The sequence below is a fragment of the Gopherus evgoodei genome, chromosome 2, assembly GCF_007399415.2.
Source record: "Gopherus evgoodei ecotype Sinaloan lineage chromosome 2, rGopEvg1_v1.p, whole genome shotgun sequence".
In the NCBI taxonomy this organism is placed as follows: Eukaryota; Metazoa; Chordata; order Testudines; family Testudinidae; genus Gopherus; species Gopherus evgoodei.
Genome location: NC_044323.1, coordinates 10,755,071 through 10,782,016, shown reverse-complemented (window position 1 = coordinate 10,782,016; position 26,946 = coordinate 10,755,071). Strand labels below are relative to the sequence as shown.

Genomic DNA, 26,946 nt, shown 5'->3' with positions numbered 1-26,946 from the left:
CTTCCGCTCCACTAATGTTCCCAAGCTTCTTTGCCCATTTGTTAGTTTCTTGTGCAATCACCTCTGTGCTTTCTTCCACAAGGCCCACAATATATGTGATAGAACTTCCCCGAGCACATCTGTAAAGCCCTGACCCTGTCTATATCAAGACCCATGTCTGCCATGTTCCCTATGATGAAACTAGCTGACTCGTATATAAATTGCCTATTCCCCTTCCCCAGCCGATATCTCCATATTCATTCTGAAACGGTGGGGTCCTCAGACCAGAGACAGTCCTTCTTGAGTGTTTGAAAAATGTCTGGCTAATGGTGGGCGTATGGATGATAATATATAATAAAAATAGTAACAACAGCAAGGAGATGGGAGGACTGGTTTGTAGAAAGGCAGTGAAGGAGCTAAATGTCTACAGCTTGGTTAAGATCTAGATTATAAATTCTTTGTGGCAGGACTTTCTTTGTGTTCTGTGTTTGTGCAGGACCTAGCACAATGGACTCCCAGGTGCTACTGCAGTAGAAAGACAAGTAAGAATGATTCAGAGAGCTGGTTGAAAATGGTTCATCTAAAAGTTTTTTTTTGACAAAAAAATGACTTGTTGACCAAAATGAAAATTTTCAATTTGCTTAAAATTTTTCCTTTTCTTGACCAAAAAGAAAAGGTAAATGGAAATGAGAATACTCATTTTGTTTTGAAAACTTTCTCTTTTTGTGTTGTTTTATTTTTTGGCTGGGCTTTGCCACTTTTTTACCTTGATCCTCTTTTCAAGTAGAAAATAGCAAAAATGGGAGGGGAGGGAGTAGGGGTATGTCTACACTACCCGCCAGATCGGCGAGCAGTGATCTATCCAGTGAGGATCAATTTATCATGTCTAGTCTAGACACGATAAATCAACTCCTGAGCCCTCTCCCATCGACTCCTGTACTCCAGCGCCACGAGAGGCGACGGGGGAGCAGCAGCAGTTGACTCACCGTGGTGAAGACACCACGGTAAGTCAATCTACGTGCATCGACTTCAGCGACGTTATTCACGTAGCTGAAGTTGCGTAACTTAGATTGATATCCCACCCCTCCCCCGCAGTGCAGACCAGGGCTAAGTGAGCTAATATCACTTGTTTTCAACATCTGTGTCCCAGATCTTCAGCTGCGGCAAACTGGCAAAGTTCCATTGATGGCTATAAATCTATGCCAATTTATACCAGCTGAGGCTCTTGCACTGTATCTCTTCTAGTTTTGAATCCAAATGCCCCTGATTAAAAAACAATTTGTTTTTTAGGGGAGGTTTCCCCCCAAACTGGAGTGCTCTACTCTCACCATGCAAGCAGTGCCTTTCTGTTGTAGACCAAAATGTAACTCAAGAACAGGGAAAGACGTCTGTAGAAAATCAATTTAACAGAGTAAAATTTTGGGGCAGGGCAGAGTCCTTCTACATTCCACTTCTGTGTTTAGAATTTATAGCCTGTACAGTCTCCCATCTCTGAGTTCCTGTGTCTATTCTGAGTGTGCTTGTGGTTTGCAGATTCTATTTCTGCTCTTGGCAATTTGTTCCATACACTTTTACTCCCTCTGCAGAATGTAATTTCTCCTGACAACCCGTTTAGTCTTACTGCCCAGGCCTTGGCTTCTGTAAGTGTCTTTCTCTGGATTGGGGGCCTCTTACCCTCTGGGATAGTTTTGTGGCATCCACTTTCTTCTGTGAACCGCAAATGTCTCTGAAAAGAGCAGACAGTGAATGAAAGGGTGTTTCTGCCAATCTCAGCCACAGCAGAAACAGGGCTGGGATGAACCAATGGGTGGAGGCCTAGATTTCAGCTGCAGGCAGAGACTTGAGAGCTGGGAGGGGTTTGTGCTGTGTGCAGAGCAGGCATTTGGGCTCTTGGCATCTCATAATCATTCTCTGTGTTGTGGCTGTAGCAGCTCTCTGCTGCAACAGAGAAATAAATGAGTCACCCGTGCAGAGGAATACGTCCATGCAAAGTGAGGGTCCAGTGATACCAACCAGCCTGGCTAACGAACTTGTCACGAGGACAGAAAACAGAGTGAGCCTGGCACATCAGGCTCCCACACCAAGTCACGTTCCAGCATCTGGGCACATCTGTTCCACTAGCTCTTTGCTGCTTCTTCACATCTGCACTTTTCCCCACAATGGAATACAATGGCAGTTTCTTTCCTTGCAATAGTAAGTCAATAGTTGAGACTATAAAAATCTATGTATTTGCAGGACGTCTTCTAACTCTTCCAGAAGGGTGTGTGTGCGTGTGTGTAAAACTTTATACAGAACCGTTGCAGTGAGTAATGTTACAGTGATGTGTCACTGGTCAAACCTTACACCTAGGAAACAACTGTTATTTCGTTTTCATTGGGGTTATTTATGTTTGTTGGAAGGTGTTTCAAGGATGTGGAGCTGTGATAATATGAATGGAAGATTCCAAAAAGTTATGCTTCAACTATCCTTTTGAAACACACTAAAATTTCTTCATGATGAGACTGAGGCTTTGTCTACACTGCACTTTTGTCCGTAAAACTTTTGTCATTCAGGGGTGTGAACCCCCACCCCAACGTGAAAAGTTTTACTAAAGAAAAGCACCGGTGTGGACAGTGCTGCTCTTGTTGGGGGTGGATTTATTTTGTTGGCGGGAGTCCTCTCTCCTGCTGACAAAGAGCGGCTACACTGCGCACCTTTTAGCGGCATGGCCGGAGCAGCACAGCTGTGTTGCTAAAAGATGCGTAGTGTAGATGTGGCTTGAGACAATGGGACAGGACAGATCCTCAGCTGGTGTAAACTGTCCTAGCCCCTTTGAAATCACTGGAACTATGACCGTTCACACCACCTGAGGAGCTGCTTCCCATTCAGGATAAAAGCTACTTTAAAAATGTATCTAAAATGAAGAAATCTCCTCGTTTCCAGTGAGGGAGACTTATGTGGTCTGAATCTATGTATTTACAGCAACTAGGAGCTTGATAACAGGAAGAGGAGTTAATCAGAACTCCCTTATTCCCTTCCCCAACTTTACTATGTTATTATGTTACCACTTCATGTTATTTTATTCTCTTTAATGAGCAGAAACAGATAAGCACCATGCATACCTATGGCTTATGTACTGTAATGGGACATTATGATCTAGTAGTAATTGAAAGAGTGTATTCAAGTGCCTATTCTTTTTCAAAGGCATCTGTGTAGGTGATCTCTTGTTATAGAGGCAATTTAAACTGAAATATATAGATAGATAGATAAATGAATAAGTGCCATGCATATCTGTGGCATTAAATATAATCATTCGTTTTCAACGAGAGAAATAGGGGTAGGTCCCACATGCTCAGGATATCTTTTCTCCAGTGTTGTCAGATGTTATAAATCCATCGGTGGGGTGAAATCGGGGTTAATGCTAGTCATTGCAGGGGAATTATTCGTTATGCAACTCATCAGGGAAAAGAAAGGAGAGGAAGGCATCTGGAACTATTAGGAATCATTCCCATTCTGACTTCTAGGTCATTTTTAAGTGGCTATTATTCAGTCTTTGGAACTGGCTAGTTGTTAGGCAGGATTTCAGTGGCTGTTTGTATTCTTCACTGCTTGTCTAAAGCAAAAAAGAAGTAAATATTGCATAATCTTAGCACTTTTTTTAAAATGGCAATTCTTAAGATTAGAGCCCTTTCATGCACACACACAAACACAGCAGTACCTTCACATGCCAAACTGCTCAGGTGAGCAGAATTACTCACATGCTTACCTGTGTGCAGAATCAGGGGAAATATTGACCCATCATGTATGTCAAAGTGTCTAAACTGCACAAACTCTCTGGTGATAGGTGCATTGTAAAACGGGTTGGTAGTGTGGCAGATAGACGTTGAGGCTCTTGCTGTTTCTAAATCTGGGTCTAGTGGAGATGTGGTAATTAATGTATGTTACAAAATTAAAATAATTAACAAGGAGAAGACCATCAGAAGAAACAACAAGCACAGAATAAGTCTGAGCTTAATTAATCCAGTGGTTCTTAAAAAATTATCTGGGTATATTTTACTTAATCAGTTCTCTACCTGCGGCATACAATAGTTTAGTCTCCTATGGGCTGTAATACATTGGTCTAATGTTGGTACTAAAGGATAGCCAGCAGGTGCTGGGTGGTGTTGGTGGCCTGTTATATACAGGAGGTCAGATTGGATGATATGGGGGGGTCTCTTCTGGCCTTTAACACTATGCCTCTAAAGACATTCAAGAGATCGTCCAGACTAAAAAGCCATAAAAGTCCAATACATGTATTACAAGCTAGTGAGTGTGCTCAGTGAATTTGTAGGCTGGTTTGTTGAGTAGAGATGGGCGGAGAGCTGGACTGGTCCAGTTTTGCCAGTTACACCGGTACAGCTCCAATCAATTAACTTTTCTGTGCTTCATGTCTGGACTTGTTTGGTTCAACTGTAGGCGCCTCAAGGCTGAGATCTTATCTTATTACTAGTTCTGTGAAATGCCATCTCCAGTTATCGGGCAAGAAATCTGCCAGATTCCGCAATCCATTAATTGTTTCTCTTCTGCCTCTACCTGGTGTTTCTATCACAGTTCATCAGTTAAAACATGGCCTACACTGTATGTGAAGGGCCGCAGCCACATTAAAGGAAGGCGACTGCATTATGTTGCAGCAAAAATACTGGAGTGGGAGTCAATAGTAAAGAAGTTACAAGTATTCATAAAATCCTTATTGAATGGTTCACTTTCTTGTTTCCCGTGTCCCCATCAGGGCCCTGAGGATTGTCCCCTTCCCCTCCCTGAATTAAACCCTTGAAGCCACATGTCATAGTCCCCTATCTTTTCTACCTAGGGCACTGGACCAGTTCTGTTTGGAATCTAACACTGTTAGGCAGAGAGGGGTTCCTGTTGAGTAGTCTGCAGCCATCCCTTAACCACCCCAAAGGTTTGGCATGGTGCTGATCTTTGCAGCACAGTTAGTTCTGGGTAGGGAATGGGTGGGAACAGGACTCTCTATTAAACTGGAGAGGATTCCTGACCCCCACATAACTAACCTCGGGGGCTGTTCTGACTAGTAGTGAATAGTGTTGGTAGCACCCAAAGCCCTCAGTTGGGACTGGGACCCTGTTGTGCTGGGTGCTGAAATGCACATGGACCCCAGGGTGAAGACCAGGCCCAAGCACAGACAAAAATAATACATGGGGCAACAGTTCGGGCATGCCAGGGTGTGAAGGCAGAGCTGTAGGGTGGATTCATGGGGGGGGGAATGGGCCTTCATGAGGAACTTGAAGAGGAAGAAGGAGCACACTTGGTAGGTCGGGAGGCTGCTCCATGCAAAGGGGCAGGGATACAGCTGCTGAGAGTGGGAGAAGGCAATGACAGGAGGTGGAAAGGTTGGAAGGTGTGCAAGGAATGGGGGAGAGGGGGAAGGGAGAGCAGAGATAGAGCTGAGATCGTGCAGGGCAATGAAGGCCAGGATGAGGATCTTCAACTGCTGACCTTGAATGCACAGCACTGGCAGGCAGGGCCAGCCTTACGGGTCGGCAGTGTGGCAGACTGCCCTGGGTGCTGTGGTCGGAGGGAGGGGTGCCATGCAGGCAAGGAGCAGGGCAGGGCTGGAGTGTGAGGCTGAGGAAGGAAGCTTGGGGCAATGTGGGGGAGAGGCAGTGCGGTCTGGGGGCGATGGGGAGTGGGGAGGCCCGAGGAAGCAACACAGGCCAGGGGTTCCAAAATACACATTCCCCCAGGATGACATTTTCCCTAAGGCCAGCCCAGCTGGTAGACATCATTGCAAACGATGTGGGGACCAAAGAGTAATTCACCTAACACAGCGATGAAAGAGGTGTAACCAAGCGTGGCTGCAGGAAAGCCACAGAGAAGTATGAGGTGCTTGTAGATAACCCTGTCTCCAGTGACTGTGCAGTTTCACACGATTCCCAGTTAACACCAGACATAGGTCCCAGCCTGCTGGAAACTCAGGCCCCAGGTTCACTGAAGGGCTTCTGAACGTTTCTGCAAACAAGGGCCATATTTTGAACTGGTAGCAGCCCTCCTGCTCGGAACCATAGCCCTGTCCATGCTAGCAATAATCTAACCTGGTTTTGGGGAGAATTATTACACAGACCATGACCCCATTGTGCTAGGTGCTGTACAAACACAGAACAAAAAGAGTCCCTGCCTCCGAGAGCTGACAATACAAATTTAAGAGACGTTTCAGTAATGTGGTTTCATCAATGGAAGTGAAATGTTGCTACATGAAACAGCTTTCCAAACTGGTTTAGTGCTCCCACATTACCCCATCCAAGAACAAAAGTCTTACGCACTCAACCATATTAAGTGAGAACAGGATTCAAAACCCAGTCCTCTAGCAGCATTCAAACACTGCTCTGAAATGCAGTTTTTGAATGACTGAGAAATTACTTATTGCAGGCAAACCCTGTGCTAGTGTTTGAAAGTGGCAGTGTGGCCACAGATTCAGAGTGATCCCTGAAACGGCCTGGCAGGTGTTTAAAGTGAACATCCGTGGCTCAATGGGTAAACTTTAAAGTTCTCACAAGACAAAATGGATCAGCACAAACACCCTCAAGCGCATTTGCTGTTGTGAAGGGAGGAGCGGAACAGGCAGAGAAAGTCTAAGTCTAAGCAAACCTGCAATGGAGAAATGAGGCTAGAACTCACACTACCTGCTTCATGAATTAGCTTATTCCTAGCGTCACCACAAGGTGGAACTTGTTACATATTCTGCATACTAGAGGATGTGAAACTAAAAGCAGACAACTGTGAAGCAGCAGAATCACAGGCCTGGAAGTCACTGCTTTCCTTGGAAGCATGGGATACACTGGAGAAGCCAAGGGCATTGTTGATGAGGAATTTCTTTGTTCTTCTGCCGCAGGTTCTTTTAAACTTATGGAGATGTGTAAGTAACATAGCTTAGCTAGAAGATGGTGGGTAGGGCCATGGAGAGCAATTCTGCACCTTTCACCAGCAGTAATTTTTTTTGTTTTTTTAATAATTGGAGATATACCAATCTCCTAGAACTGGAAGGGACCTTGAAAGATCATCGAGTCCAGCCCCCTGCCTTCACTAGCAGGACCAAGTACTGATTTTTGCCCTAGATCCCTAAGTGGTCCCCTCAAGGATTGAACCCACAACCCTGGGTTTAGCAGGCCAATGTTCAAACCATTCACTAAGAAAAATGAAAACTACCCCCAGGAAGTGTCACCTTCGGTCTTCTTAGATTGTTTCCTCAACACAGTGTGAAAGCTCTAGTGCAGATTATGGTGTATAGAGAATGATGGCTGATTAGAGGTGAAGTTAGCCCCCTAACACTGAGATGACCTGGGAATTACTTACACCCCCTGCCAATGGCTAAGAGTGTCTGAAGTACTGTAACATGCATCTTGACTGTTTCAGTTCCTGTAACAGGAATATTGCATACAGATTTTCCTCTCGCAACAGTTTTACATGGGTATAACTCCATTGACTTCAAAAGAATCTGGCCTCAAGGGTGGCAAAAATGATGTCTCCCAGGGCAGTCTGAATAGCTGTAATATTGCAGTGACCCTGCCTGACACATACTAAGGGCTGGTCAACACTGAAAACTTACATAGCTACATATCTCAGGACTAGACTGAAAAATCCACACCCCTGAGAGACATTGTTAAAACAACCTAACCCCAGTGTAGACAGCATGAGGTCAATGGAAGAATTCTTCTGGCAACCTAGAAACTGTCTCTTGTGGAGATGGATTAATTACAGGGGTGAGAGAATCCCCCTCATTATTGTAGTGTCAACACTGAAGCGGTACAGTGGCATAGATGCAGTATTTTCAGTGTAGACATGACCTCTGATAAACTTCAAAAGGAACCACAGTCAAGGGAAAGGAGTGCTGTGAAAGCTGAGAGCTCCTCTTCCCCACGGTTCTCATTCCCTTTGACAAACACTTCTCTATAGATGTTGGTTTCCACAGTGATGTCTTAGGGCCAGATCCTCCAACCCTCACTCACATCAGGCCTGATTCTCAGTTTCTAGATTCCTTGGGATTGTTCTAGTGGTGGCAAGAGGCCTTAGTGTAGCTGAGAGGCAGCTTATTCTGGGAGTGGTCCCATTGGTTTCAGTAGGGCTATTCACAAAGAAAGGTGCTACTCAGCAGGATGAAGAGTATCTGAATCTGGCATTAAATGAATGTTGCCTGGAGGGATTTTTTCAGAGGGTGGTGGGTGTCGATCTGAGTGCCAGCTTTCTCCTCCTGTTTTTAGTCTCTGGGTATGTCTACATCTACAATTTTGCAGCGCTGGTTGTTACAGCTGTATTAGTACAGCTGTATAGGGCCAGCGCTGCAGAGTGGCCACACTTACAGCAACCAGCGCTGCAAGTGGTGTTAGATGTGGCCACACTGCAGTGCTGTTGGGCGGCTTCAAGGGGGGTTCGGGGAACGCGAGAGCAAACCGGGAAAGGAGACCAGCTTCGCCGCGGTTTGCTCTCGCGTTCCCCGAACCCCCCTGCAAACCGCAGGGAAGGAGACCTGCTTGCTCGGGGTTCGGGGAACGCGAGAGCAAACCGGGGAAGGAGACCAGCTTCGCCGCGGTTTGCTCTCGCGTTCCCCGAACCCCCCTGCAAACCGCAGGGAAGGAGACCTGCTTGCTCGGGGATTCGGGGAACGCGAGAGCAAACCGGGGAAGGAGACCAGCTTCGCCGCGGTTTGCTCTCGCGTTCCCCGAACCCCCCTGCAAACCGCAGGGAAGGAGACCTGCTTGCACGGGGGTTCGGGGAACGCGAGAGCAAACCGCAGGGAAGGAGACCTGCTTGCTCGGGGGTTCGGGGAACGCGAGAGCAAACCGCAGGGAAGGAGACCTGTTTGCTCGGGGGTTCGGGGAACGCGAGAGCAAACCGCAGGGAAGGAGACCTGCTTGCTCGGGGATTCGGGGAACGCGAGAGCAAACCGGGGAAGGAGACCAGCTTCGCCGCGGTTTGCTCTCGCGTTCCCCGAACCCCCCTGCAAACCGCAGGGAAGGAGACCTGCTTGCACGGGGGTTCGGGGAACGCGAGAGCAAACCGGGGAAGGAGACCAGCTTCGCCGCGGTTTGCTCTCGCGTTCCCCGAACCCCCCTGCAAACCGCAGGGAAGGAGACCTGCTTGCTCGGGGATTCGGGGAACGCGAGAGCAAACCGGGGAAGGAGACCTGTTTGCTCGGGGGTTTGGGGAACGCGAGAGCAAACCGCAGGGAAGGAGACCTGCTTGCACGGGGGTTCGGGGAACGCGAGAGCAAACCGGGGAAGGAGACCTGCTTGATTACCAGAGGCTTCCTCAGGTATGCTGGGATACCTACTTATTCCACGGAGGTCAAGAAAAGCGCTGGTAAGTGTCTACACTTGATTACCAGCGCTGGATCACCAGCGCTGGATCCTCTACACCCGAGACAAAACGGGAGTAGGGCCAGCGCTGCAAACAGGGAGTTGCAGCGCTGGTGATGCCCTGCAGATGTGTACACCTCCTAAGTTGCAGCACTGTAACCCCCTCACCAGCGCTGCAACTTTGTGATGTAGACAAGCCCTCTGTAATGCAAGTGTATGCTTTGCATGGCACGGTTTAGGCCCCATGCAGGAGCAGGAGCAAATTAAGAAACATAGTAAAAAAACTAAAAAAGAGCCACCGTGGCTTAACAACCATGTAAAAGAAGCAGTGAGAGAGAAAAAGACTTCCTTTAAAAAGTGGAAGTCAAATCCTAGTGAGGCAAATAGAAAGGAGCACTAACACTGCCAGCTTAAGTGCAAGAGTGTAATAAGAAAAGCCAAAGAGGAGTTTGAAGAACGGCTAGACAAAAACGCCAAAGGTAATAACAAAATTATTACATCAGAAGCAGGAAGCCTGCTAAACAACCAGTGGGGCCCCTTGACGATCGAAATACAAAAGGTGAGCTTAAAGACGATAAAGTCATTGCGGAGAAACTAAGGGTATGTCTACATCTACAATTTTGCAGCGCTGGTTGTTACAGCTGTATTAGTACAGCTGTATAGGGCCAGCGCTGCAGAGTGGCCACACTTACAGCAACCAGCGCTGCAAGTGGTGTTAGATGTGGCCACACTGCAGCGCTGTTGGGCGGCTTCAAGGGGGGTTCGGGGAACACGAGAACAAACCGCGGGGAAGCAGGTCTCCTTCCCCGGTTTGCTCCAGTGTTCCCCGAACCCCCATGCAAGCAGGTCTCCTTCCCCGCGGTTTGCTCTCGCGTTCCCCGAACCGCCGAGCAAGCAGGTCTCCTTCCCCGCGGTTTGCTCTCGCGTTCCCCGAACCCCCGTGCAAGCAGGTCTCCTTCCCTGCGGTTTGCTCTCGCGTTCCCCGAACCCCCCTGCAAACCGCGGGGAAGGAGACCTGCTTGCACGGGGATTCGGGGAACGCGAGAGCACACCGCGGGGAAGGAGACCTGCTTGCTCGGGGGTTCGTGGAACGCGAGAGCACACCGCGGGGAAGGAGACCTGCTTGCACGGGGGTTAGGGGAACGCGAGAGCACACCGCGGGGAAGGAGACCTGCTTGCTCGGGGGTTCGTGGAACGCGAGAGCACACCGCGGGGAAGGAGACCTGCTTGCACGGAGGGGGTTTGGGGAACGTGAGAGCACATCGCGGGGAAGGAGACCTGCTTGCACGGAGGGGGTTCGGGGAATGCGAGAGCAAACCGCGGGGAAGGAGACCTACTTGCACGGGGGTTCGGGGAACACTGGAGCAAACCGGGGAAGGAGACCTGCTTCCCCGCGGTTTGCTCTCGCGTTCCCCGAACCCCCCTGCAAACCGCGGGGAAGGAGACCCGCTTTGGGGGGGATTCGGAGAACACCGGAGCAAACCGCAGGGAAGGAGACCTGCTTGATTACCAGAGAGGCTTCCTCAGGTATGCTGGGATACCTGCTTATTCCACGGAGGTCAAGAAAAACGCTGGTAAGTGTCTACACTTGATTACCAGCGCTGGATCACCAGCGCTGGATCCTCTACATCCGAGACAAAACGGGAGTACGGCCAGCGCTGCAAACAGGGAGTTGCAGCGCTGGTGATGCCCTGCAGATGTGTACACCTCCTAAGTTGCAGCGCTGTAACCCCCTCACCAGCGCTGCAACTTTGTGATGTAGACAAGCCCTAAATGGATTCTTTGCTTCAGTCTTCACGGCTGAGGATGTTAGGGAGATTTCCAAACCAGAACTGGCTTCTGTAGGTGACAAATCTGAGGTACTGTCACAGATTGAAGTGTCACTAGAGGAGGTTTTGGAATTAATTGATAAACTCAACATTAACAAGTCACCGGGACCAGATGGCATTCACCCAAGAGTTCTGGAAGAACTCAAATTTGAAGTTGCGGAACTATTAACGAAGGTTTGTAACCTGTCCTTTAAATCGGCTTCGGTACCCAATGACTGGAAGTTAGCTAATGTAACGCCAATATTTAAAAAGGGCTCTAGAGGTGATCCCAGCAATTACAGACTGGTAAGTCTAACATTGGTACTGGGCAAATTAGTCGAAACAATAGTTAAGAATAAAATTGTCAGACACATAGAAAAACATAAACTGTTGAGCAATAGTCGACATGGTTTCTATAAAGGGAAATCGTGTCTTACTAATCTATTAGAGTTCTTTGAAGGGATCAACAAACATGTGGACAAGGGGGATCCAGTGGACATAATGTACTTAGATTTCCAGAAAGCCTTTGACAAGGTCCCTCACCAAAGGCTCTTACGTAAATTAAGCTGTCATGGGATAAAAGGGAAGGTCCTTTCATGGATTGAGAACTGGCTAAAAGACAGGGAACAAAGGGTAGGAATTAATGGTAAATTCTCAGAATGGAGAGAGGTAACTAGTGGTGTTCCCCAAGGGTCAGTCCTAGGACCAATCCTTTTCAATTTATTCATAAATGATCTGGAGAAAGGGGTAAACAGTGAGGTGGCAAAGTTTGCAGATGATACTAAACTGCTCAAGATAGTTAAGACCAAAGCAGATTGTGAAGAACTTCAAAAAGATCTCACAAAACTAAGTGATTGGGCAACAAAATGGCAAATGAAATTTAATGTGGATAAACGTAAAGTAATGCACATTGGAAAAAATAACCCCAACTATACATACAATATGATGGGGGCTAATTTAGCTACAACGAGTCAGGAAAAAGATCTTGGCGTCATCGTGGATAGTTCTCTGAAGATGTCCACGCAGTGTGCAGAGGCAGTCAAAAAAGCAAACAAGATGTTAGGAATCATTAAAAAGGGGATAGAGAATAAGACTGAGAATATATTAGTGCCGTTATATAAATCCATGGTACGCCCACATCTCGAATATTGTGTACAGATGTGGTCTCCTCACCTCAAAAAAGATATTCTAGCACTAGAAAAGGTTCAGAAAAGGGCAACTAAAATGATTAGGGGTTTGGAGAGAGTCCCATACGAGGAAAGATTAAAGAGGCTAGGCCTCTTCAGCTTGGAAAAGAGGAGACTAAGGGGGGATATGATAGAGGTATATAAAAGCATGAGTGATGTTGAGAAAGTGGATAAGGAAAAGTTATTTACTTATTCCCATAATACAAGAACTAGGGGTCACCAAATGAAATTAATAGATAGCAGGTTTAAAACAAATAAAAGGAAGTTCTTCTTCACACAGTCAACTTGTGGAACTCCTTACCTAAGGAGGTTGTGAAGGCTGGGACTGTAACAATCATAGATTATTAGGGTTGGAAGGGACCTCAGGAGAGCATCAAGTCCATCCCCCTGCTTAGAGCAAGCCTAATCCCCAAATTGCCCCCTCAAGGGCTGAACTCACAACCCTGGGTTTAGCAGGCCAATGCTCGAATCACTGAGCTATCCCTCCTCTGATGTTTAAAAGGGAACTGGATAAATTCATGGTGGCTAAGTCCATAAATGGCTATTAGCCAGGAAGGGTAAAGAATGGTGTCCCTAGCCTCTGTTCTCAGAGGATGGAGATGGATGGCAGGAGAGAGATCACTTGATCATTGCCTGTTCTGTTCACTCCCTCTGGGGCACCTGGCATTGGCCACTGTCGGTAGACAGATACTGGGCTAGATGGGCCTTTGGTCTGACCCGGGACGGCCGTTCTTATGTTCTTATGATGTAACAGTTAGGCTATGACTGCCCTGGAGAGCATACAGTGGAGCAGTCGCACTGATGCAGCTGTGCTGCTGTAAGCTCTCTGTGTGGCCGCTCTAAGCCAACGGGAGAGAGGTCTCCTGTTGGCTTAATTACTCCAGCCCCGGTGAGTGGCAGTAGCTGTGTTGGCAGGAGAAGCTCTCCCACCGACATAATGCTGCCCACTCCGGCGCTTAAATTGGCATAAGTTATGTTACGTCAGAGGGGGTGGCTAATTCACACCCTTGAGCAACATAATTTATGTTGACTTAAGCTGTAATGTAGCCATAGTCTTAGTTCAGTAAACTAGGAGTATATCAACATTCCAAATGAAGGCGTGATTGCAGTGCAAGGAGGCATAATTACACAACCTTTAATCTAGCTGGCAGAGGTAACAGTGGTAGTCAGGAGGTGGTGGCATGGCCTTCAGTGTGAACTATTCACCCCGGTATGTACCCGCTGGGGATCTTGGGCATGAACTCGAGTTGCTGGCTTACACAAGGATCTGTGCTGCTGTGTCTTCAATATGGTTGTTATCCGTGCTAGCTAGATTAAAGCTAGCACAGGAACGCCTACCTGCATTACAATTACATCCTAATTTGCCATAGACCAGGGGTAGTCAAATTTTTTTTGTCAAGGTCCAAATTTCTTGGTCAAGGTATAGTCAAGATCCAAACTCCAGAGAAAAATAATAAAAAAATAATAATGATACTGATAATAAGTAAATAAAGAGATTTTGGAGTCTGTTCAAAAGCATCTGGCGGTCTGGATTAGGCCCGCAGTTCGCCTATTGACTACCCCTGCTGTAGACATATGTACTCACAGGGTTGAATTAGAACCCCGGAACCAATTTTGAATGTGGATCTGGATTTAAACTTTGCAACTTGGTCCCTTCTTTGTGTTTTGGTGTGAACAGCATATTGTTGTTTTCCCTTGTGTGATGTTCTGGTTGTCTGAGTGCAGTTCCTGAGTATCTCGTCCAATGGGCTCATTCCAGCCCCTTCTGAGAGAAAGTTGGAAACTTTTCCCACTTCACCTTCAGACATTCACATTCTTGCAATTCAAGTTCTTTGGAGATTGTATCGGGGTTTGGGAAGGTACAAGAGGAAATGTGGCACTGGCTCTTTTCACTATTGTTCAGTACAATTCTCCAAGGAGCAGTCAGTATCTAATGATGGAGGTGTCGTGCTCATTTTCCAAGAGACAATGCAGTGAATGTACTATTTGCACTAGGCTTACAATTCTGCGGAATAACATTATTCCTATGTTACATACCATAATGACAGAAAATTCAGCAAATCCCAGGTTGGGGAATATTGTCCAGGTTTGACACTATTGCCATTTTGTAAGGAATTCTGACATTAACTGGGCAAGCACATGAAGTGGAGGTGAGATTATAGTGTCATTTAAAAGAGATGTATTTTTCCTACATTTACAGGTGTAAGGCCTGTAATGTGTGACCTTTGCCCTCTGGGGGAAATTCCCATTGACATCAGCAGGAGTTACCTAACGGGCATGCGCTAAATAGTCATGATTATTCATGGTACAGGATCTTTCATCCCTTACATAATAATGAGTTACAGCATCTTAAGTCACCAAAGGCCTCGTGCTCTGGTTGTATGAGCATGGGGCTAGGAGCCAAGCATTCCTGCATTCTAATCCCAAATCAGACATTAATTTGGGCAAATCAATTAACTTTTCTGTTATTTGTATTACAGCAGTAATCAATAATCAGACCCCCTTCGAGATCACAGGCCCATTGTGCTAGGTGCTGTACAGGTGGAGAGTAGAAGGACCGTTCCTGACCCAAAAAGCTCAAAAATTGATCTGCATCCTATAAAATAATAATGCTACCTTTAATAGGAGCATGGTGAAGAGTAATTCGTATATTTGGAAAATGCTTTGAAGCTGTGAGCTGTATGTATAATTATTGTTATATATGTATACTCCTTTTCATTCCAAAGAATCCCTAGATCGTTTCCTTTTTACCGTCTCTAGGATCCCCACCTTTCTCTCCATCTAACGGGCTCACTTCCTTGGCATCTAAGGCCCAGATCCTCAAACTATTTAGGTACCTAACTCCCTTTGAAATAAGGCAACTGGGCCTGAGGATCTGGGCCTAAGTACTTGGCTAACTTTGGGACAAGATTCTGCCATCCTTTCAGTGAGTACTGCCTTACTGCATGAATAACCCTACTGAAATCAGTGGGACTGCTAACTAAAGCCCTGATCCTGCAAACACTTATGTACGTGGAAAACTGTACTCACACGAGTAATCTCATGTGATTTCAGTGAGATTGCTCATATGGGTAAAGTTGCATGGTTGCGGAAGCGTTTTGAGGACTGGCATCCAAGCAAGGTACTATCCAGTTGAGTAAGGGTAGGAGAATCTGGCCTGTAACATATACACAGGAATCATTCTCTTCCACGCTGAATGCAGCCAACTCTGGAATGTAACATGATATCATGTAACACATATTGTGATTAGGTAATAATGTATAACACATAATGTCATCCTCTCGCCATCAGGAAGATATACGCAACGTTTGTAAAATATGTCACCTTTCTGTAACCCCAAACTCCAATGAAATAAAGATCTATTGTTTTCCGAAGCAAGGATTTCTGGCCCAAAACCTTCACCTTTGTTTTAAAACCAAACAGTTTCCTGTCTCCAAAGCCCCAAAGTAAAATCTAGCTTGCACCTTGCTGCGTTTGTGATCTGCCTAACCTGGGTAAATGCCCATACTGCTCCAGATGGTTTGTCCAACTTCAGTGAAGGGGGACAGCTCTTTACTCAGAACAGTCTTGAAGATCAGGTAGATCTTGCACTTGGGCAACCTGCATTGTTTAAAAATGAATTAGTGCTGGTAAGAACATAAAGCAGGGATGTTCCGTGTGCTCCAAGTTGGAGCCCTAGGGGAGTGACACTAGCTGCTGCCAGGTCAGAAAGACATGTTAAAGGAAGCAAATTGCCAGCGTTGCCAGGTGATTGGTGTTATGCTATGGTGCTTTGTTTTTCTGTTTAATTAGGCTGGTATCCAGTGCCATGCTGTGTGAATTAAAAGTGCTGTTTAGAGCCCCATCTTGTAGTTCATAGATATTATAAGACCTATTAGATCATCCAGTCCGTCTCCAGGCCAAGGTAGGATTTCTCCCTAGAGTTCATAACTCCCAATGAGAGCCTTGCCAGAGAACACTCTGCAGGGGCAGGCCCTTAAACATCTGTGAAGAGTAAAAAAACCCAAACAATTATGTACTTATAAGTGAGAAATTTTCCTCTCTAACCTGTCTAATCCCTGGTTAAAATGGTCAGTAACTTCCTAGCCAGAGGATGCATTTCCCCTGTCCTCCAGTTATTTGTCTGTGGCTTGCAATCACATTTGCTAAATATGACAAAATCTTGTTTGTTTATTGCAGTTCCAAAACCCGTCAGTAGCTCTCACTGATCCCCAAGGCATTTCACTATTTAAACTCTGCAGAGGGCAGCGGCAAATGATTCTGATCATGTCTTTGGGTTTGATCAAAAGAGCCAGATTATCTATGCTGATGCATGAGTTTTTGACTTATGGTTCCTGTGAAAGGTGTAGTGAGAACGGACAGAGTATAGTGGTACTAGATAAAGTGTCTCTTCCCCCCCTCCCCGCCCCGTACTATAAAACCTCTTTTCTCTGCCACTTGGAGTTTTGATCTAAAAACCAATGACTGGCTTAGAAATACATAGTTAGGGTTAGAAATACATAGTAGCTTCTCTTATCACCACTACATCTCAAAGCCTGATACAAAGGAGGTCAGTATCATTGCCCTCACTTTACAATTGGGGAAGCGAAGATGCAGAGAGGTGAAGTAACTTCTCCAAAGTTACCCGGCAGGACAGTGACAGAACCCGGCTCTCCTGAGTCCGAGCCAGTGCTCTGTCCACTAGGCAGCACTGCTCCTCTCCTTGTTACCCACACAGGGAGCTGCGCATGCGGCAGTAACAGGAAATGTTAGGGAAACAAGCCTAGTGTAGCTAAGACCTCACCTCTAAAAGTGCCAGCCAGGATTCAGAAAAGAAAGATGCTCTGCTTTTTGGGAGTTTGTCTTTAGAGGCCCCAGCTGAGATCATGGCTCCCTTGTGCTAGGCACTGTACAAAGACATGGTAAGTGACCCAAAGAACTCCCAGTACAAGTAGATAAGACAGACAAAGGGTGGGAGAAGGGAAATATTTTCCTGGTTTTGCAGATGGGGAATGGAGCCACAGAGTAAGTGACTTGCCTGGGGTCACACAGGAAGTCTTTGGCAGAACTGGGAACTGAACCCAGATCCCTACTCTAGTGCATTAACCACAACTGATACAAACACAAGGGTGCGGTAGCACCCTCTGGCTTGAAGTGCTTTCCATCATATGCAGGGCTTACAGTTTGGTTCAGTGGCTCTCAGCACCCCCACTATACCAACTGTTCCAGTGCCACTGTACGAAATGCAGTTCACACGCACATTTGGACTCTTTTAACCCCATTTTCACGCGCGGAAGGAAATGCCTTCGCTCCGCTTCACCAACAGGGGTTGCTAGCCTACAGGCTCCTTGGAACAAGCAGGGCTGTCGACGTTGTCAGGGTCGCTACAACAGACCATCCTTTGCCTCTCTGATCGCGCTGAGCTGACAAGCCCTGAGCAGAGGCAGGAGTGACCTCTGGGAAGCTATTTGCCCTGGAGGTGACGCACAAAGAGTTTAATTGCGCGGAGACTTTACCCTTCTCCACCCGGGGAGCTGCTGTAACTTCTCCTCCAGTCTCTGCTGCATGTGCGGCAGGCTGTGAACAAGCCAGGGAAGAGAGACATCCCATCGGCACACCCACAGCCTGCCGCCTCCTCCTCCTGCTGCTGTTGCTGGCTTCCTGAAGCTTGGGAGTTGTTTAACAACAATCACTGGAGGGGAATTTGGATGATTAGAGAAGGACCAGGGTGGCTGACGGCTCCCCAGTCCCCTCCAGTGCCTCCCCCTGAATCCCAGGCTGGACCATGCAGTGCTTCTGGAGACAACCCAAACACAGCAAATCCCGGGATAACTTCTTGCAGGAGCAGAGCAATAGAGTGGCAACGCAGAATGGCATCAGACTGGGTAAGGGACGAGTCAGGGTGCTGGTTTGCTAGCGGCCCGTCTAAATCTAATCTTGGCACTCTCTTTGTAGCGGTGGCAGAGGCACTAGTCTCTACCCCACCCAAAAGCAAACTCCGAAGCTCTTTTTAAACTCCGGAGGTTTCGTTTCTCTAACCACCCTCCAGATGTGCAGGCTGTTTGGTTTCAGGCATGGAAGAAGATTGGATCTTTCGGGCTAAGAGTCCATTTCTAAATCTCTTGTTGCCTTTGTGCTGAAATATTAGTGAGCTGTTGATGGCTCTACGGTGGATGTATAGGGCACGGTGATTTTCCAGTCTGGTTATCAATACTACATTATTATTAATTATTTGTATTGTTATGGAGCCTAAAGTTGCATGAAAGGGTCTGAATTAGATTGGTTAAAAAACCCAAGAAATTCAGAGCAAGTTTCCTAATCTCTGCATTATTCACCGATCACTGGTTACTGTTGTGTGGATTTACACAGGGATGATTTTGGCTCAGTGTCTTTCCTCTCAGCAGATCTACCCTGGGTACAAGGGTGCAGTGGAAGTTGGAGGAGTTTCAGACTTTACCGCAGCATTGCTCTGGCTTTTATCCAAAAGACCTGTTTGCTCTTTAAACTAACACCATTAGATCTGAGCTACAGCAGATAGTAAACACAGGGTGTGGGTGTGCGTTACAGTAGTTGAAATTTAAAATATTGTCAAAGCATATAAATCCTGCTCATCTGTAGATGATATGGAAATGCCTATTGTTACAGTCTCATGTACACATCTCATGAGTGCATCTGTCTTCTGGGTCTCTATTTCAGCGCCATCACTGAAATTTTCACTGTAAGATTGGGACAGATCATGTACCGGGGTTATAAGGGATGCCATTTTTAGGGTCTTTAAATTGAAATCCTTCCCGGTCAGGGACTTTGTTTGTTAAGGCTCATCTACTCTGTAGTACTGTGTGTTCTCACTGTGTTATTTTACTATTATTAAATATGACACATTTTACTCTAATCATTGTATACTAAATAGCCCAGGATTATAATATTTTAAAGTATGCGGTTGGTATTTATTGGGGAGAGGGGAAGGTGGCTGCCTTTTGAAACCATATTTTTGGAGATTTAATTTTTTTTTGATCCATACAAAGATGTGTCAATAATTTTAGGGTCAAAATATATTTTGTATAATGCCGAGGCTGCTAACTAAGTGAGGCCCCAGTCCTGCAGCCTAATCTGTGCAGGTTTAGGACCTAAAATGGAAATTGACCCCAGTGTGGAGGGCTTGGTAAAGGCCCTCAGTGCGAGGTATACCTACTATTTGCCCAATTTAAGTTCTATTATCATCATATAACTGGAAAGAAATGTCTTTAGACTACTCTGTAATATTCTCAAGATCTTTAAATAACGTGGTAATAAAACTGGTGTGTATTGTGACTGTGGTTTCTTTCATACAAAATCTTCTGAAGCCACAGTGGATGGATTTCCCATTGATGCAGAAAGTAGATATTCAGAGCAAATCCCATTAGCTCCAAACAGGATGTTAGACAAGAAAATCTTGTCAATGGGAAAATCAAGTCTGAGATTATGAGGCTTCTAAGAATAGATTTGTTTATAGAAAGTAGTTCAAATAAACACCTAGGAGCATTGCCCCATTGACATCTATCTCTGGTATTTATCTGGGATCTTATTACTGTAGTATTTGAGCACCTCACAGTCTCTCATGAATTTATCTTCACAGCATCCCTGTGGGCTAGGGAGATACTGTTATCCCCATTTTACAGAGTGGAACATGAGGCACAGAAGAGTACAGTGACTTGCCTAAGCAGGGGTGCTAGAACAGTTTGTATAGTAGGAGTGCTGAAAGCCATTAAACCAAACTGCAAGCCCTGTATATGATGGAAATCACTTCAAGCCCAGGGGTGCTCCAGCACCCCACATTACATGGGAAGTCTGTGGTGGAACAGGGACTCAAACATGGGTCTCCTAAGACTTAGGCTAGGGCCCTAACCACTGGACCATCTTTCTTCTAGAGAGCAAAGCCCACAGTTATCCCTAGAGCAGGTATACCGCAGACAGTGCCCACTCAGCTATACCAGTGTGCTTCCACACTTTGGAAAGAGGGTAGCTCACTCTGGACTTTGTGTCACTATTGATGTGGCCGAGATTTGAACTGTTCTTTAGCCAAAAGGGCCTGTGTCATTATAGAATCATAGAATCATAAACACAAAAACAACAAGGAGTCCGGTGGCTCCTTAAAGACTAACAGATTTATTTGGGCATAAGCTTTTGTTACCCACGAAAGTGTATGCCCAAATAAATCTATTAGAATCATAGAAGTGTAGGACTAGAAGGGACCTTGAGAGGTGTTATAGCCAGTCCCCTGGACTCAAGACCAGACTAAGCATTATCAATCATTCTAGACCATCCCCGACCAGTGTTTGTCTAACCTGCTCTTAAAAACCTCCAATGAACGAGATTCCACAGTCTCACTAGGCAATTTATTCCAGGGCTTAACCCCCTTGACAGTTAGGAAGTTTTTCGTAATGTCCAACCTCTAAGCCTCCCTTGTTGCAATTTAAGCCCGTTACTTCTTGTCCTAACCTCAGAGATTAACGAGAACAAATTTTGTCCCTCCTCCTTGTAACAACCTTTTATGTACTTGAAAACTGTTATCATGTCCCCTCTCAGTCTTCTCTTCTCCAGACTAAACAAACCCAATTTTTCCAATCTTCCCTCATAGGTCATGTTTTCTAGACCTGTAATCATTTTTGTTGCTCTTCTCTGGATTTCTCCAATTTGCCTAATCTTTCCTGAAAGGTGGCTCCCAGAACTGGACGCAATATTCCAGTTGAGACCTAATCAGCCCAGAGTAGACCAGAATAATTACTTCTTGTGTCTTGCTTACAACACTCCAGCTAATACATCCCAAAATGATGTTTGCTTTTTTTAAATTTTTTTTGCAAGTGTTACGTTGTTGACTCATATTTAGCTTTTGATACACTATGACTCCCAGATTCCTTTCTGCAGTACCCCTTCCTATACCAGCCTCCTGACCCATACAGTGCTCATGAGGGGTGGGAGAAGGGAGCTAGTCACATCCCTCCATCAGCCTCCTCTTTCTTCCCCCAAGTTCTCAGCCTTGGCTTTTCCACTGGCCCTGCCCTCTCTGCTCTCATTTCCCCCTAGCTTCCCTACCTCCTTGCTCTCTCCCATCCTTTTCCATGCAGCCTCTTTTCCTGGAACCTCCCTCTGGCCAGGGCATCCAAGGTGACTGCTTTCTTTGTTCAAATTCCTTCTGAAGTCCATACGTCTTCTGCCCAGCCTCTCAGTGTTAGTTGGAAGAGCTGTGATACACCTACTAGCAAACCACGCAGGGCTCTGTAGCCTCCCTCTGGCCTCTCAGATCATGTGTGTCTGTAGTGACTTGCATCCTCGCATACAATTTGGTGTTCCGTGATCCCGCCGGACAGAGGGAGTATTGGCTAGTCTGTTGGTTCAGGCCTTTAGTCTGCAAGCAACTTGGGACAGGGATCGTGTCTTCCACTGGATTTCATACAGCGCCAAGCATATTGTCAGCACTCGATATTGATGCCCATGTTTAATGTATTGTGGCAGCAGAATGTAATGGTTGTGCATAACACAGTGCATGTGTGTAATGGAACATGTTACACTTAATGGGCGTTACTCACTACACATTCGTGTACTGATCAGTTCCTTCCATGCCCAGATCTCACCCTGGGTGAGGAGCACAGCTGCCTCTGCAGGACTGTTCACCCTACTGCCCATTCCCAGGACTCCTCCATGGATTCAGGACCTGAGCCTGGAGTGGGGGAAGGCCGGGAGCAGGAATGGGAGTTTGGTGAGTCGGGTCAGGAGGAATGAAGCTCAGTCTCTGCCCACAAACCCTGGGAGAAATCCACAGCAAAGCTAGGGAAGCTTGAATCTGCATTATCTCCTCTCACCCATTTCATACTGGCAGAGGCAGCAATGGAACTGGAAGTGCTGCTCAAAGCGAGGATGGAATCCCCATTCTGGGATGGAAGGCACAAAACATCCACATGGCTGATGCTGGGCTTCCATAGATTCTCCCCAGAGCTGCATGAATCTCATCAATCCATGAGACTGGGGGGTCCAGGCAATTGCTGATTCCATGAGTAGGGTGAACCCTACCCAGGAATGATTTGAGGGGAAAGGTTCATGTTCTCCCCCCACATCCAGAACTTTCCTATGAGAGTTTCCTAGAAGAAGAAGTGATCAGCAGGGATCCTAGAAATCTGTTTCCAGTGGAAAGATGCTGAATTTGCATTTTTACAGAGAATCTTAAGTTTTTACATTTTGTGAAAAAAAAAATATTGACTAGGAACTATATTTTACTGAAAGTACCAGTGACACTTATTCAATGCATGCAATGTCCTCCACTTCTGGTTGATTGTTGAACGGCTTTAAATGTACAGTGGAGTCCCGTTTATCTGATTTAATTGATACTGGAGCCAGATCGGATAATCAAAAATTGGGATGATCAGAACTGGCAAAGAGCTTTCTATCCCTTATTTTAAGATGGGAGAGGGACTCAGGTGATCATTCCATTGTATGCTGGAGTCCACTTACCTGGGGGTGACCACCCGAGTCTTGTCGCTGTCATCCCCAGGTGGCTGGTGGTTCGGTTAATATGGAGAGCTTGATAAATTAGGTTCAACTGTATATCAATAAAGCATTTGGTTCAATTGATACCTATATATATTGTGGCCTGGGAAACTAAAGCTCAGCATTTCATTTTAATCACAGACAAATGCTGATTTTTATGTTTTGAGGGTTTTTTTAATCAGAGAATTTTGGTTTTTTTTTTAATCATTGTGGTCCCGGGTGATCAGGCCCTAGTTTAGTTAACCTCGATCACCACCAAATCAGAGAACAAAGCTCAGAGGCCCGGGGTGCTCTCAGACAGAGAGGTGTCTAACAAAAGTGAGCTGAGATGTGAAAGAGTTAGCCAAGGCAGTGCCGGGGAAAGAGAGGCCTTGATAACCTTGCCAGAATCTCCATCTCTTTTCTATATCTCCTGTAATACCCCTTGCCTGTGACTCCTGAGCCAGCCTCAGGATCTAGGCCTCCTTCTCGGCCTCTTTAAAGTGAGTCCACTGCTGGTGAAATGTATCACAAGGAAAACCCTGGAGAGGGAAGTCTGCCATCTTTCCACAGGGCATGTATGGCACAGGCAGCATGGCAGAGGTAAATTGAGGGAGTGGCCAGGTGCTGTGCCCTAGAGGAGACCTGAGAGCAATGACTTGGTGGGATCAAAGAGAGGTTAAGACCCAGGGCTCCTGGATTTTTATTCCTACTTTGCTATAAACTCCCTGAGTGACACTGGACAAGTTGCACGTTAATGTCTCAAGGCCTGAGTTTCTGTGTAAAGTGGATATGATAATACTCACCCATTTCACAGAGTGCTGTGAGGTTAGTTACTTAATGTTTGTACCGTGCTGTGAGATCCTTGCTAGGAAGGTGCCTGAAATCCCAAAATCCAAAGTTATTTTTACTGAGATCTCAGGCTGTGCTTGGCAACCGAAAATGTTACCTTCAGTCTGATCCACTACAGCGCAGTCTTTCTGCCTCTTCTCTAGCCTACAAGCACACGGCGGTGCAGTTGTCTGCATGTTCCTGGCCCTGCTATTATAATAACTATTATATATTATTTGTATTACCATGACACTTACGAGTCCCAGTCATGGATCAGGGCTCCACTTTGCTATGTGCTCTACAAACACAGAACAAAAGACAGCTATCTCAAACTGGCCACACTAGTTTTGGGGCTGGCTCATAAATTCTGAATATTTGGGGATGGCAACACTGACTCAGGTGATCAGCTGCTCCTACCCCCATCCCCAGCTTAGCCTGTAGCTTAAAGACACATTTCAGCTCTAAATATGATGCTGTTACACTTCCTTTAGTGGTAGCTAAGCCTAGTTAGGTTTCCTGTCTGACCTGTCAGGCGTTTGCTGTTGATGTGTCACAGGAGGTTCTTAACTGCAGACAAACCTGTACTAATCAGCTGTGGATTTTCGTGCCTGAGATGGTGCCTGGGTAACCTGTTACCAGCTGGGTGGATTTGATTTAAATCAATTTGATTTCAACCATGATTTAAATCACCAGTCGGGAAGACTCAATTTAATCATGGATTTCTACATAAAAATTCTTGTTGGTTGTTATAACCTTCATACATATTCTTCACAACTCATTAATCGATGTAGGTTTCATTTTTAGAAGGTACAAACTATACATTTTTAAAATGATTTATTTTGAAAAATTTTCAGATTCAATTTACAGCTATCTCAGAAAATGAATGATTGTTTGGTTATTAATTTACCAAACGTAATTGAAGCAGATAGTTCACCTCCCAATGACTTCATAACTATGTCCAATTCAACAGGTTAATCATTAATATTTGGAGGATTTTGTTGCCATGCTGTATTGGGAGGAGAACATCACCAGACAGACATTTAAATTGTTTTATTTAACTAAAACAACAATGTTATGTTTTCTGGATTTTTTTTCTTCAATGGCAAACATAATATTTTAACAAAACATGATTCTTTGAATTTAATGAAACATTCAAGTTTTTTAAAATCAGGTTTGTTTTTGTTAAAATTGTTTTTAACTAAAATAGTTCAATGAAATATTTAAAAAAAAATTAAATCGACTATGTCAGCCAGGTCAAAACAAGAAACTTAAAATATTAGCCTCTGCAGCTAACTCAGTCATCTTCACCTTCATTTTCCTGTTTAGTTCATAATATGGAAAAGAAAAACAAGCGTTCCGGCTTTTTCAGGTCCCAAATGATTTCTCAATTTGGAATGAATTAGTCCAAAGGAAGAAAATAGTCTTTTTACACCGGCAGAAGAAGCTACTGCTCTTAAAAGTGAGATGATCACTTCAACAGTCTCTGAATCCAAGTGCTTAAGTGACTTCCAGCAGTTCACTGGTGTGACTTTCTTTAAAACATCAGCAGCAAACATATATTTCTTGAATGGTTCTTATTCCCAAACTGAGTCTCTCTTATGGCCTGCTGCCATTATAGATTTTCCCTTCTAGTGAGAGAATGGCATGGTAGACCTCAAATCAATGAAGGCTACACTCAGGCCATGTCTACATCTAAAATTTTGCAGCGCTGGTTGTTACAGCTGTATTAGTACAGCTGTATAGGGCCAGCGCTGCAGAGTGGCCACACTTACAGCAACCAGCGCTGCAAGTGGTGTTAGATGTGGCCACACTGCAGCGCTGTTGGGCGGCTTCAAGGGGGGTTCCGGGACGAGAGAGCAAACTGGGAAAGGAAACCAGCTTCGCCGAGAGCAAACCGGGAACGCCGCGGTTTGCTCTCTCGGTCCCGGAGCCAGCCAGCAAACCGCAGGGAAGGAGACCTGCTTGCTCGGGGTTCCGGGACCGAGAGAGCAAACCGGGAACGCCGCGGTTTGCTCTCTCGGTCCCGGAGCCAGCCAGCAAACCGCAGGGAAGGAGACCTGCTTGCTCGGGGTTCCGGGACCCGAGAGAGCAAACCGGGAACGCCGCGGTTTGCTCTCTCGGTCCCGGAGCCAGCCAGCAAACCGCAGGGAAGGAGACCTGCTTGCTCGGGGTTCCGGGACCGAGAGAGCAAACCGGGAACGCCGCGGTTTGCTCTCTCGGTCCCGGAGCCAGCCAGCAAACCGCAGGGAAGGAGACCTGCTTGCTCGGGGTTCCGGGACCCGAGAGAGCAAACCGGGAACGCCGCGGTTTGCTCTCTCGGTCCCGGAGCCAGCCAGCAAACCGCAGGGAAGGAGACCTGCTTGCTCGGGGTTCCGGGACCGAGAGAGCAAACCGGGAACGCCGCGGTTTGCTCTCTCGGTCCCGGAGCCAGCCAGCAAACCGCAGGGAAGGAGACCTGCTTGCTCGGGGTTCCGGGACCGAGGGAGCAAACCGGGAACGCCGCGGTTTGCTCTCTCGGTCCCGGAGCCAGCCAGCAAACCGCAGGGAAGGAGACCTGCTTGCTCGGGGTTCCGGGACCGAGAGAGCAAACCGGGAACGCCGCGGTTTGCTCTCTCGGTCCCGGAGCCAGCCAGCAAACCGCAGGGAAGGAGACCTGCTTGCTCGGGGTTCCGGGACCGAGAGAGCAAACCGGGAAAGGAAACCAGCTTCGCCGCGGTTTGCTCTCTCGGTCCCGGAACCCCGAGCAAGCAGGTCTCCTTCCCTGCGGTTTGCTGGCTGGCTCCGGGAACGCGAGAGCAAACCGCGGCGAAGCTGGTCTCCTTTCCCGGTTTGCTCTCTCGGTCCCAGAACCCCGAGCAAGCAGGTCTCCTTCCCTGCGGTTTGCTGGGTGGCTCCGGGACCGAGAGAGCAAACCGGGAAAGGAAACCAGCTTGATTACCAGAGGCTTCCTCCTTCCACGGAGGTCAAGAAAAGCGCTGGTAACTGTCTACATTGGATTACCAGCGCTGGATCACCAGCGCTGGATCCTCTACACCCGAGACAAAACGGGAGTACGGCCAGCGCTGCAAACAGGGAGTTGCAGCGCTGGTGGTGCCCTGCAGATGTGTACACCTTCAAAGTTGCAGCGCTGTAACTCCCTCACCAGCGCTGCAACTTTCTGATGTAGACAAGCCCTCAGAAAGACCTCAAGACTTCTGGAATGAGCTGCTCAAACAGTTTCACTTTTGTTTCTACTGCCTGTCCCTCCCGTCTCACATTTATCTCCAGACTTCTCCTTGTCCAGATCTATTCCGCCCCCAACAATCTTCTATTCATTGAACTTTTTGAAACGTT

The 26,946-nt window shown here is 46.5% G+C and overlaps 1 protein-coding gene across 2 annotated transcripts in view; it reads left to right on the top strand.

The window, feature by feature from the left end:
* The first annotated feature begins 1,950 nt into the window (after positions 1 to 1,950).
* Positions 1,951 to 26,946, top strand: part of PLCD1 (phospholipase C delta 1) — a 103,329-nt gene continuing 78,333 nt past the window's right edge. The window contains exon 1 of one of the 2 annotated variants that reach the window (XM_030549982.1): positions 1,951 to 2,172. In XM_030549982.1, coding sequence (XP_030405842.1) covers positions 2,139 to 2,172 — 34 coding nt within the window. In that variant the 5' untranslated portion in view covers positions 1,951 to 2,138. Of the gene's footprint in view, positions 2,173 to 17,588; positions 18,168 to 26,946 lie in introns of those variants that run through there. The other variant, XM_030549981.1, reaches the window with a different exon arrangement.